This window comes from Sinocyclocheilus rhinocerous, unplaced genomic scaffold, assembly GCF_001515625.1.
Source record: "Sinocyclocheilus rhinocerous isolate Xijiao unplaced genomic scaffold, SAMN03320098_v1.1 scaffold5681, whole genome shotgun sequence".
Lineage (NCBI taxonomy): Eukaryota > Metazoa > Chordata > Actinopteri > Cypriniformes > Cyprinidae > Sinocyclocheilus > Sinocyclocheilus rhinocerous.
Window position 1 is genome coordinate 49,447 of NW_015650310.1, and position 11,048 is coordinate 60,494.

Here is an 11,048-nt window from a genome sequence, read left to right on the forward strand (position 1 = left end):
AGTGTTCGTAATCAGGGTCGAGGCAGGCGGCAGACAAACAATAGCATAAATCCACAAGGCTGGCAGGGTCAGAATAGGTAGGCAGCAAGCAATCGTAAACGGATAAACAGTCCAGGTAATCAACAGATATTCAACACAGGGAAAACGCTCAGAAATGTCTGCAAGGCAAAACAAGACTTCGCAATGAGAGCAGGGAAGGCACAGTTTAAATAGACCGGGCAATAGGAAACACCTGTGCAGGTGATTAGTCTCTGGCATGGGGCATTGTGGGAATTGGAGTCCGAAAGGATCGCTCAGTACTCCGGTGATGGTTCCCTCTGGTGGTGATCGGAGGGAGCCACAGAGGCTGAATTTGTGACACAAATCAAGACTTTTTTAACCATTGCTTTGACTAAAATACAAGTCTATAATCGAACTGACTTTATCTGGAAAAATTACTCTTTGTTATTGTCTTCTTGCAATATTAACAAACTATTTGACACTGTAAAGCTGCTTTGACACAATCAGTATTGTATAAAGCGCTATACAAATAAAGGTGACTTGACTTAATCCATAATAACGCTTCCTCCAGTGAAGAAGTGTTCTGGTCTGAATCAGAAGAGAAATCTGCACAGATCAAGCACCCAGAGTTATTATGGATTATGGACGCTTACTTCAGCCGGAAGCAACGGTTTGAAGTCAAGACAGTTTTTTTTTAATTGCTTAGACACTAAAAGCGGTACTTGAGGCGCACTCAGTAAAACCATTCACTCATATACATAACCTTTAGACCAAGTCTGCAAAACTACAAGCACATTACATGCTTTAAACTCAGTTTGCTATAGTAAAACAAACTTTTTGCAAAACTCTAAACACAGTTCTCTACTTTACACACATAATTCAAAACTAACAGCTCTTTTGTTTCATTTGGGAAACACTGCCATTTAAATGCCACACTCATTTACTGATGATCTACACACAGTGATCATGAGTGAAAACACTTACACATCATTTATTCACTTAGAAATCAAAACTTATGTTTACCCCCTTGCATTTCTATTTACAGTGTGTATATAAATATATATATATATATATATATATATATATATACAGTATATGAGATTATACACACACACACACACTGAATATGCATACAAGCCAAGTATAAAGCGCTTTATTCAATATAGATTTTTTCACAGCAGCTTCAAATTCAAATTCTGCTGTGAAGCATCTCTAACATGTCAGTCAATAGTGTCATTATAGAGCTCAAGTGAGTTCAGTATTGATTCAGTTCAGTTGGAAACTGTGTAAAATCCATCAGTTGTACATTTGTATATGTGCACATGCATGTATGTGCGAGTGCTGTGACAAACTCCTGTGCTCCACTGCACTCTGAACAAGCAGAAGACACACGAGAGCAGTGTTTTACATTCTTTACATCTGTGTGTAGTTTGGCATGTGTGTGGCTAATTATTTTATGTTTGTGTGTAGAGTTACTACACAACAATACCATTTTTAGAAGAGTTCAAATAGTTTTGAATGAAGTGTTTGCTTTTGCAAGATATGTGTGACGTTTTGCATGTTGTGTGTGTGGTTTTGTGTGTAGAGTTTTGAGAAATGGAGTCATAGTTTCAAAAACTGTGTGTAAGCATTTTTTAAAAACTGTAATTGATGGACTGGAGTCGTGTGGATTATTGTGAAGTTTTTATCAACTGTCATCATGATAAGACTTGGAATAAATAAAATAAAAAAAACATTTCTATGTCAGTACCAATTGTGACAGCTATGCTGTATTAAATGCACAATGATGAAGAAGAATACGATTTATGAAGTCTTTAATCTAACACACGGGGTAGCATAAACGCAGACGAGACCGGACAAACTAGAACTGAACACACAGGAACTTAAACGCACAGACCAAAACGAGGATAAAACTAATTCTAAACTGAATGACAGGTGTCACCAATGGTATCTGGTTACTTCAGTTGAAAGTCACCAAATGTTTTTTTATTTTATGTTTTTTAATGTGAAATTGTTATATTTGGAGACCATTGCAAGACATGTCTTTGTTTATGCTGGACCAGGCAGACAATATATCTGCAGTAGCTTGTAGCTCCTCTAGCTGTAGCCGTGATGCTGAGCAAGATATGTGTGACGTTTTGCATGTTGTGTGTGTGGTTTTGTGTGTAGAGTTTTGAGAAATGGAGTCATAGTTTCAAAAACTGTGTGTAAGCATTTTTTAAAAACTGTAATTGATGGACTGGAGTCGTGTGGATTATTGTGAAGTTTTTATCAACTGTCATCATGATAAGACTTGGATTAATGTTTGACTGACTTACAAATGACTAATGTGATTAATTTACAGGAGTTCATTAAACTGAAGGGTTACCCACTCACTACTAAAGTGGAGGCTATCAGTGATGGAGGGGAATCGGCTCTCTTCAAACAACTCTTCAAGAGCTGGACTGTCAAAGAGCAGACGGCAGGTCTGGGCCGGACACACACTGTAGGGAGAGTGGGTATGTGTCTGACTCTTTAGCTGATGTCATGTGTATACTTGCATATACTTACTTTGAGATCTATGCCTTTATTTTACTGTTCAGAGTGATGCCACTTGTTCCACTTCAAAAACAGTTTTCTATAAAACAGATTATAGAAAATTGAGGCAAGACATGTCTTTGTTTATGCTGGACCAGGCAGACAATATATCTGCAGTAGCTTGTAGCTCCTCTAGCTGTAGCCGTGATGCTGATTTTAGTTGGCTGTGATGATGAGCAGAATAAGCATGAATGGATGCTGGTCCATAAGCTTTGCTCTGTCCTTTCATGAATTAGCTGATGTCCCTCAAGAGAAGTTTGATGCCAGTAGGATGCATGTGATGCCCGATGTTGCGGCACAGGAGCGTTTGGTGGATGATGGCAGTGGACAAAAGCAGGTAAGGAGGACGTGAGTTATTACAGGGAGTCTAAAGAAATAACACTACAGACACAGATGTGACAAACAGCAAATGGGAGGAACCTAATATAGACAGAGATAATTGGCAGAAAATCTCTAAAGACCTCTCCATCCTCAGGTGTGGCGCATTGAGAATTTGGAGATGGTGGAGGTGGATCCTGAAATGCATGGGTACTTCTATGGAGGCGATTGCTATCTGGTTCTGTACAGCTATGACGTTAATGGCAGGAACAACTACATCCTTTACATGTGGAAGGTAATGTGACAGATTTCCTTTGTAGAAGAGAGGCAGAACTTTTGACCATAATGATTGTTGATCAGTTTAACACCAAAGTAAGTTAATGAAAGAGTAACGTCACATCCTGTAATGATAACACAATTTCATTTTAAACCCAGATATCAGAAATAGTGCAAAACATTTGCAACAATGATTATGCACCACAAACATATCTGGTAACAAAATGTAGTTTTAGTGCTTCGTGACCCTTTAAACAAACATCTACAGAGTAGTTTGACTTCTGTGTCTCTGCAAGCAAAGTATAGAGCATTAGTAATTCCATTACTTATTACAATAAAACTGTTATTTGTTTTGGTTTTATCACCTGTACAACTGTTGAATCTGTCTACACAGCACTGGTGAACTCAGTGAGCTTTAATACTTACCATAGCTGATCTTCTCAGTGAAGAGGAGCTTTGAATGACAAGTTGCACGTAATAATGAAAGTGATTATGTCTGTTTTGCTCAAAGGGACGTCATGCGTCTCAGGACGAGGTGACGGCCTGTGCCTATCAGGCTGTGACTCTGGACCAGCAGCATGGAGGTCAGCCTGTTCAAGTGATAGTCTCCATGGGAAAGGAACCACGGCACTTCATGGCCATCTTCAGGGGCAAGACGGTTATCTTCGAGGTAGTGCATTACTTAATTTAAATAGAGATTTTTTGAAAGACATTAGGTCAGTAATCTGTAATTCAACATTAGACATTAGGTCGTAATTCAAACATTAATTGGACTAAATGTTAGATGGCAGGAGGTACAACTACTATCTTGTTCTCTTTTCAGTCTTCACTGATTGATTTTTTATAGACAAATTTGCTGCGGAAAGTGGTATACTTAATTCTGTTACAGTGACACAATCCAATAAACTTCATTTCAAATTAATACAGTAGAGGATTTTTTTTTGTCTTTGCTTTCATGCTATCCTACTTTAGTTTTAATTTTAAATATCCAAAAGGCCAATAACATTTTAAATAAATGCAGAGACATTTTCCCTAAACCTGTTTTTTTTTTTTTGTTTTGTTTTGTTTAAACCTCAGAAAAGAGAGAAAACCATATTTTATGATTCACTTTATGTGAAAGAGGTTGCTTTTGGAATATGCTTTATAATACGTAAACAGCACAGCAAAATAGCTAATTTAGCAGATTCATCCATAATCAGTCACCTGCAGCGGCTCTTTTCATTACTATGTAAGTGATAGTAATCCTGGCTTGTAAAGCTTCAAAATGATTAACACTATTATTCATTATTAAAATACACCATTCAAATCACCAAGAACTTACAGCACCCTAAAAGCTCACAAATCAACTGTAAAAATAAATAAATAAACAAACAAATAGCTCTTTAAAACCAGCAACTTAAAACATAGTATTAAAATAAAGGTAACACTTTAGTTTGGGACCACTTCTCACTTTTAACTAGCATGCATATTACTATCATACTGGCGGTTTATTAGTGCTTATAAAGCACATATTAATGCTTAATTACTCTGCATGACCATATTCTTGATCCTTTAATCCAACCCCATACCTGAACTTAACAACTATACCTAACTATTAATAAGCATCAATTTAGGAGTGTCTTGAGGCAAAAGTTGTAGTTAATAGTTAATTATACTGAGAATTAGTACTAAAGTGTGACCAAAATAAATAACAGTGGACACCAAATGACTCAAAATGATAAAGAAGGTCATAATCGCATAATTTGTTTTCTTTTACATTTCTACATTTTTTTTAATGCAACAACCTCTTTTTTTTTTTTTTTTAAAAAGCAAAGTATTATGAAGTTATCATTAAGTTTAAACTTTTTTTTTTTCACCTATACATTATGTGCTGCTTTTACATTATAAACTGTGAGACCATTATAAATTGCTACAGTGTGTTCATAATGTGATGCATTTCTCATAACCCATTACATTATGTGCAAACTTTGACAGGGAGGCACGTCCAGAAAGAGCGCCCAGGAGCCAGAGCCGCCCGTCCGCCTGTTTCAGATCTGTGGCTCTCACCCAACCAATTCAAAAGCTATAGAGGTGCCAGCTCTGGTGGCTTCGCTCAACTCAAATGATGTCTTCCTCTTGAAAAGCCAGAACGGCATCTACCTGTGGTATGGCAAAGTACGCAGTCTTTCTACTATCATCACACTGATAGTATTTTATTGGAAAAGCACTCAGCAGTTGTCAAATACAGCATGCAAAGTGCATCACTACTCTCCTCATAATGGACATTATTGGGAAAGCAGTACTAAGCTCTGTATATAACCTCTCAGGGGTCCAGTGGTGATGAAAGGGCCATGGCAAAGGAGGTGGCCTCCTTTATTGGTCGAGGCTCATCAGAGGAGATCATGGCTGAGGGACAGGAGCCAAATGAGTTCTGGGAAATCTTAGGTGGAAAAGGACCATATGCAAGTGACAGAAGGTACTCCGAACTAAAGAATAAAAGATTTGCAAGCATTCTCAGAAAAAGGTAGAAAAGCTGTATCTATGTCAGTACCCTTACAATATAATCTAAAATGTACCATATAATATTACATGTTAGTGACTAATATGTATCTTTAAGAAAATAATATGCACCTTTCAAGGGTAAAAATTATGGTAAAAAAGGTGTGCATTTTGAAAAGGCACTGACCCACTGATAGCTTTTGTACCTTTTCTTTCTGAGAATGTGGGGAATAAAAGTTCTTCATTGTTGGCTGTTGATGTCACGTCTTCTTAAAGATTACAACAGGTTACTCTAGATCATCAACCACGTCTTTTTGAGTGCTCCAATAAGACCGGCAAGTTTATTGCCACTGAGGTAACCCAGTTCACACAGGATGATCTGAGAGAGGACGACGTCATGCTTTTGGACACGTGGGATCAGGTAGACCAGCACAGCTTGAACTAAAACGATACTCTGTTCCTCTGTAATGAAATATAAAGTTTGATGGCGAAAGGCGATACCTTTCCGAGTTATAATCTCAATTATAACAATATAGCAGCTGTCATAATGTAAGAGTTGACCCTAGATATCATTAGACACTAGAGTCCTAAACACAGCCTTCGGCTCTTCTAGGTGTTTCTCTGGATAGGAAATGAAGCCAATGATGTGGAGCGTAAGGAATCTGTGACAACTTGCCAGGAATACCTGCGGACTCATCCTGGATCCCGGGACCCTGACACACCTATAATAATGGTGAAGCAGGGCTTTGAGCCTCCTACCTTCACTGGGTGGTTCACGGCCTGGGACCCGACAAAATGGAGTGTAGGTTTGATTTGCCTTGTATTAACACGGTGAAAAAGATTTACGAGCCTACTAATTAAGGAGTCATTCTCTGCAGCTGAACAAGATGCTTTGCTGTTACTCACACATGGCTTTTATCCTTGCACTAGGGTGGCAAAACCTACGAACAGCTGAAGGAGGAGTTAGGAGAGATTACATTGCCCACTAAAGTTGAATCTGTATGGTCCTATCTACCCTTATAGACCACACATTTCAGTCAACATTTGCCTGATTTGCATAAAAGGTTTGTGTTAAATTGTAATTTCTCATGACAGGAATCCACTGATGTGGAGAGTAAAACCATCTCACAATATCCACCAGAAATGCTGATTAACAACCTGTCTGGAGAGCTGCCTGAGAACGTGGACCCCGCACACAAAGAGGTGCGTAAAGCTTTAAGCCCCTCATTCATGTTTTGGTTTACAAGCAACACAAGGCGGTCCTGTTGTAAGTAAGGAAAAAGCTGCTTTCGCTCTAAATCCTGCTGTCAGATTGTACTGTTGTCCACCAAGAAAATCTTGTCGTCATTCGGATTTATAGAGTTCCCACAACATTTGCCACATGCAGTCTATACAGACCTTCCTGACATCTTCCTGTCAAATTACGAGCCAGTGGCATTTTCAGGTGTGGCCCATGTTGATTAATTGACCTAAATGATCCTGCTATATTGTAAGGTTCAATGTAAACGAAACTTGTGCACATGGAAATCAGGACATTCAGTTTGATCGTTGTTCCTTTTTTCTCTTCAAAACTTTTCCCAGTCAGTTTGTCAGATTTGCACAAAGTCTGACATGAATGATTTAAGGACACGCCTTGTTACATAACCAGTTTATGAGTGTGTCATGTTTGCTCTGGTTGGTTCTTGTTGTGTTTTTGCTCCACCTGTGTGTTGATTGCTCATTATCTGTAAGTTGCTTGTGTCGTCTTCTCCTACATCTGCTGAATCTGTCATCTGTTTCTGGTCCAGAGCCTCTCTCTAATGACTGGGGTTACAATGACAAAGTAGGCTTGCTGTAGTTCATATAGTAGAGCATGGCACTGGCAGTGCCAAGATCATGGGTTCCATTCCTAGCAATTGTATGAAATGCATAAATGTATAGCTTCGATAAAAGCATCCATGAATGCAAATGTAGATAATGCACTGTGCATCAACTTAACTTTACAGTGAAAATGCATTCCAAAAAAGAACGAGCACACTACTTGTGCATGTGCATGTAAGTATTTCCATTTCACAAAACAGATTGTCCTAACACCAAGCAAATTGCTGGTTATACTTCATAGAGTGCACATGCCTGCCAACCAAATGGATTGCAACAGAGAAAGGGAGTTATGAGAAATTTGACTGAAATATTTGAATACATTTGAATAAAAGTGTGCTGCTGCATATAACATTCTACTTCTTATCACCTCATTCAAGTTAACACAGTTCGCCTTCTTGATTAAAATCATTTTCATACATTTACATCATACATTTTCCTTTTTCTGCTATTCTAGAGATATCTCTCTGAGCAAGATTTCCAGGCCATATTTGGATTCTCCAGAGAAGAGTTTCACAGTTTGCCTCAATGGAAACAGAAGACCATTAAGAAGGAAAAGGGATTGTTTTGAAAACGATGTATGTTTCATAATGCTGGTGGTGGGAGGAGGGATTAGAGACACATCTAGATTTCCTATTTCAAATTTAAAGAGAAATGTTCATTTAAATCTTTTGTCATGACTGATTGTGTAATAGTTCATATGTTCTAGACGCAATAAGCATATTGCATTTTAATTGTGGGACTTATGCTATTTCTAGTGAAAGCTAAATAAAAAATACGTATATTTAGAAACGATTGTTTTGAATCTTCCTACTCCTGTTTTTCCTACGAGTGACATTACTATCTATCCAACAGCTTTTGGCTAATGTGTGTGCTAAGTGCTTTAGAATGCATAACAGAGGCAAAATATTTTTCATCTTTTCTTTTATTTTTTTTCTCTCATGTACAGTTTGGTTAGATATGGTACTTTGAGTGGTCAAGAAGACCACTCACTTTTAAGTAAATGATGAAAAAAACTGAAATTAAAACTCTCAAAGAGACATGCACAGGAAACAAACCTGTGGATGAGAAGTAAAATGAGTTAGAAGACAAACTGAATGTCAGCGTAGGTGAAATCTTTGTATTTTTGGAATTCCAGAAAGGGCCAATGAGAACATTAATCTGTGACATAAAAATGAGAAGCCACATTCCAGGAGAAATGGTCAGACTGACAATGTTGACATCATTCATCGTCCAGGAGAGTGGTTCCCAACCACGTTCTTTAAGAAGATTAATGTTTTTAAAATACACTTTTGAATACAGGAAGGAAAAATAAATAAATAGATTTTCAGCAGTTTGGTGGACTATAATTTTTACTGAAATGCAACTTTGAGCTGGTAAAACTACCAATGAAACTGTCAAACTTTCATAGATAAGTGCTTACAAACTCTACTTATCACCTTACAAATAACCATTAAAAAACAAAAGAGAGATTAAACAAGAGAAAAAAAGGGTTTGAAAATGACACAATATGGGTTATACAGTTATTAAGGAAGATGGTTCTTTTTAGAGTTTTAGAACTGTTTTGGTAATTTGGTTACAAGGGGTTTGAAAAACTTATCCACCCAGAACCCTCAATCCACAAGAAATTGGACTTTGTAATATCTACACCTTCTAAAAGGATAAATACAAAGTATAACAATGAAGATCTATATGTAGAGCCAATACTCCCCTTGTGTCATATATTGGAATGTTATATTCAAAACACACGTGTAATAAACTAATACAATTAAAGAGGTAGCTTTCAGAATTATATATAAATTATATAGAAATCATGCTAGAATCTCTCCCTTAAAGAAAACATTTTTTTACTCTATTTTCAACAAAATTACAAAGATGGCCATTTTATTTTTATTTTAAATGTAAATTATTTTTAAGAGATTCTTTCTTCACAAGTTATTTCTGAGAGAATTACAATGTTATTATGAGATGGCGAAGCTATGTAAAAATAATAAAGCAAAACATTTTGTTCTGATCGTTAATAAGCTAACACAAGGGAATAAATTTCATCTAACAGTGGGGGGGGGCCTTCCCCCTCCACCTTCCCCAGCTCCACCTGTATAGATCTGCTACGAGGTGATTCATGTATGCTATATGGGGGTTATTCATATGTGTTATATGTGCAGCAGCAGTATTTCTTACATGCTCACAGCAGCATGTTGTGGATGTATTGGCAGTAGCAAGTCCTGGTAATTGCTCTGCCGCAGCAGCAGAAGCAGATCTATTCCGCCAAGACCAAATAAATTAACATTGCCATGTACATTACCATGCCAATCCCTCAGAGAGTTGTCATGACAGAACTCTGTTCATCAGGTTGTGTTTGTGTCAGATGTGAAAAAGGAAACTAATACACGCAAGTCCATGATCATTAGGGGAAATGCTTTTTTTCTTCTTTTTTCATTGCTAATTAATTATATTATCAGCAGAAAATTTCAGTTGAACCGAAAAATAAACATGAATTTGGGAATGTTTTAGAATCTGGTATGTCCTTCTTTTGATTTACTAGCAGCACTAACATGAACATGTAAAACCAGACAGTCAAACCTCTTTCGTTCAATCTGTCTTTCTCGGTTACTAATCTTTTATTAGTAACCTAGAACACACCTGACTGGAAGTTTCTATGCCTAGTAAGAGCTTGATTAGCTGGTTCAGGTGTGTTTAATTAGGGTTGGAGCTAAACTCTGCAGGACACCGGCCCTCCAGGACCGAGTTTGGACAGCCCTGATCTAGCTTGTGTGGGTTGTGCGTCGGCACGGCTCCAGCGCGGATGAATCTAATGGCAGTCAGTCACCGCACCGGTGTGAATCCTATACTTAGTAATCACAGATTCTAGCCTACGTCTTGGAATATATGACCCAAATAATAATTTTCACCGTATATTGTCATCTGAACAAGTAAGTAACAAGTCTGCCACGTTTGTTCTGACCAACTGAGGAAAAAAGCAGTACAATAAATCACGCTACCAACTGCGATTTAATCTAAAGATTGGTTAGCTTATATCACATCAAACCGTGCAAATTATTATTATTGTTATACTTTATTCTCAAATGATTAATGTTAAAGGGGTCCTATTATGCTTTTTCACTATGAGTTAGGTTCATAGGTATAGTATTTTAGGTTTCGTCTGGGATTGAGGATGTCTTCTATTTATTCATCCGCAGCAAGCCCACATCTGCCACTTAATAACTTCGGTAAAGTTGGTTTTATATTCACACATTCGGACTTCCGCATTCAAGAACTTTCTAATTATATGAGCAATAAAGTTAAAGCTGCAGTCCATAAGTTTTGCCTCTTTGTCGCCATCTCTGTTTGAACCAGCAATTGCAGCTGTGTGCGGCGTTATCTAGCTCAGGGCTGTCCAAACTCGGTCCTGGAGGGCCGGTGTCCTGCAGAGTTTAGCTCCAACTTGCTTCAACACACCTGACTGGAAGTTTCTATGCCTAGTAAGAGCTTGATTAGCTGGTTCAGGTGTGTTTAATTAGGGTTGGAGCTAAACTCTGCAG

The 11,048-nt window shown here is 37.7% G+C and overlaps 1 protein-coding gene across 1 annotated transcript in view; it reads left to right on the plus strand.

Moving 5' to 3' along the window:
- The window catches only part of LOC107711597 (advillin-like), a 13,335-nt gene extending 5,128 nt beyond the window's left edge, over positions 1–8,207 (plus strand). The window contains exons 10-20 of the mRNA XM_016516599.1: positions 2,345–2,498; positions 2,814–2,914; positions 3,053–3,190; positions 3,683–3,841; positions 5,146–5,325; positions 5,478–5,626; positions 5,926–6,070; positions 6,263–6,451; positions 6,580–6,648; positions 6,745–6,852; positions 7,964–8,207. Of these exons, the coding sequence (XP_016372085.1) occupies positions 2,345–2,498; positions 2,814–2,914; positions 3,053–3,190; positions 3,683–3,841; positions 5,146–5,325; positions 5,478–5,626; positions 5,926–6,070; positions 6,263–6,451; positions 6,580–6,648; positions 6,745–6,852; positions 7,964–8,077 (1,506 nt within the window). The 3' untranslated portion in view covers positions 8,078–8,207. The remainder of the gene's footprint in view (positions 1–2,344; positions 2,499–2,813; positions 2,915–3,052; positions 3,191–3,682; positions 3,842–5,145; positions 5,326–5,477; positions 5,627–5,925; positions 6,071–6,262; positions 6,452–6,579; positions 6,649–6,744; positions 6,853–7,963) is intronic.
- Positions 8,208–11,048: the final 2,841 nt, after the last annotated feature.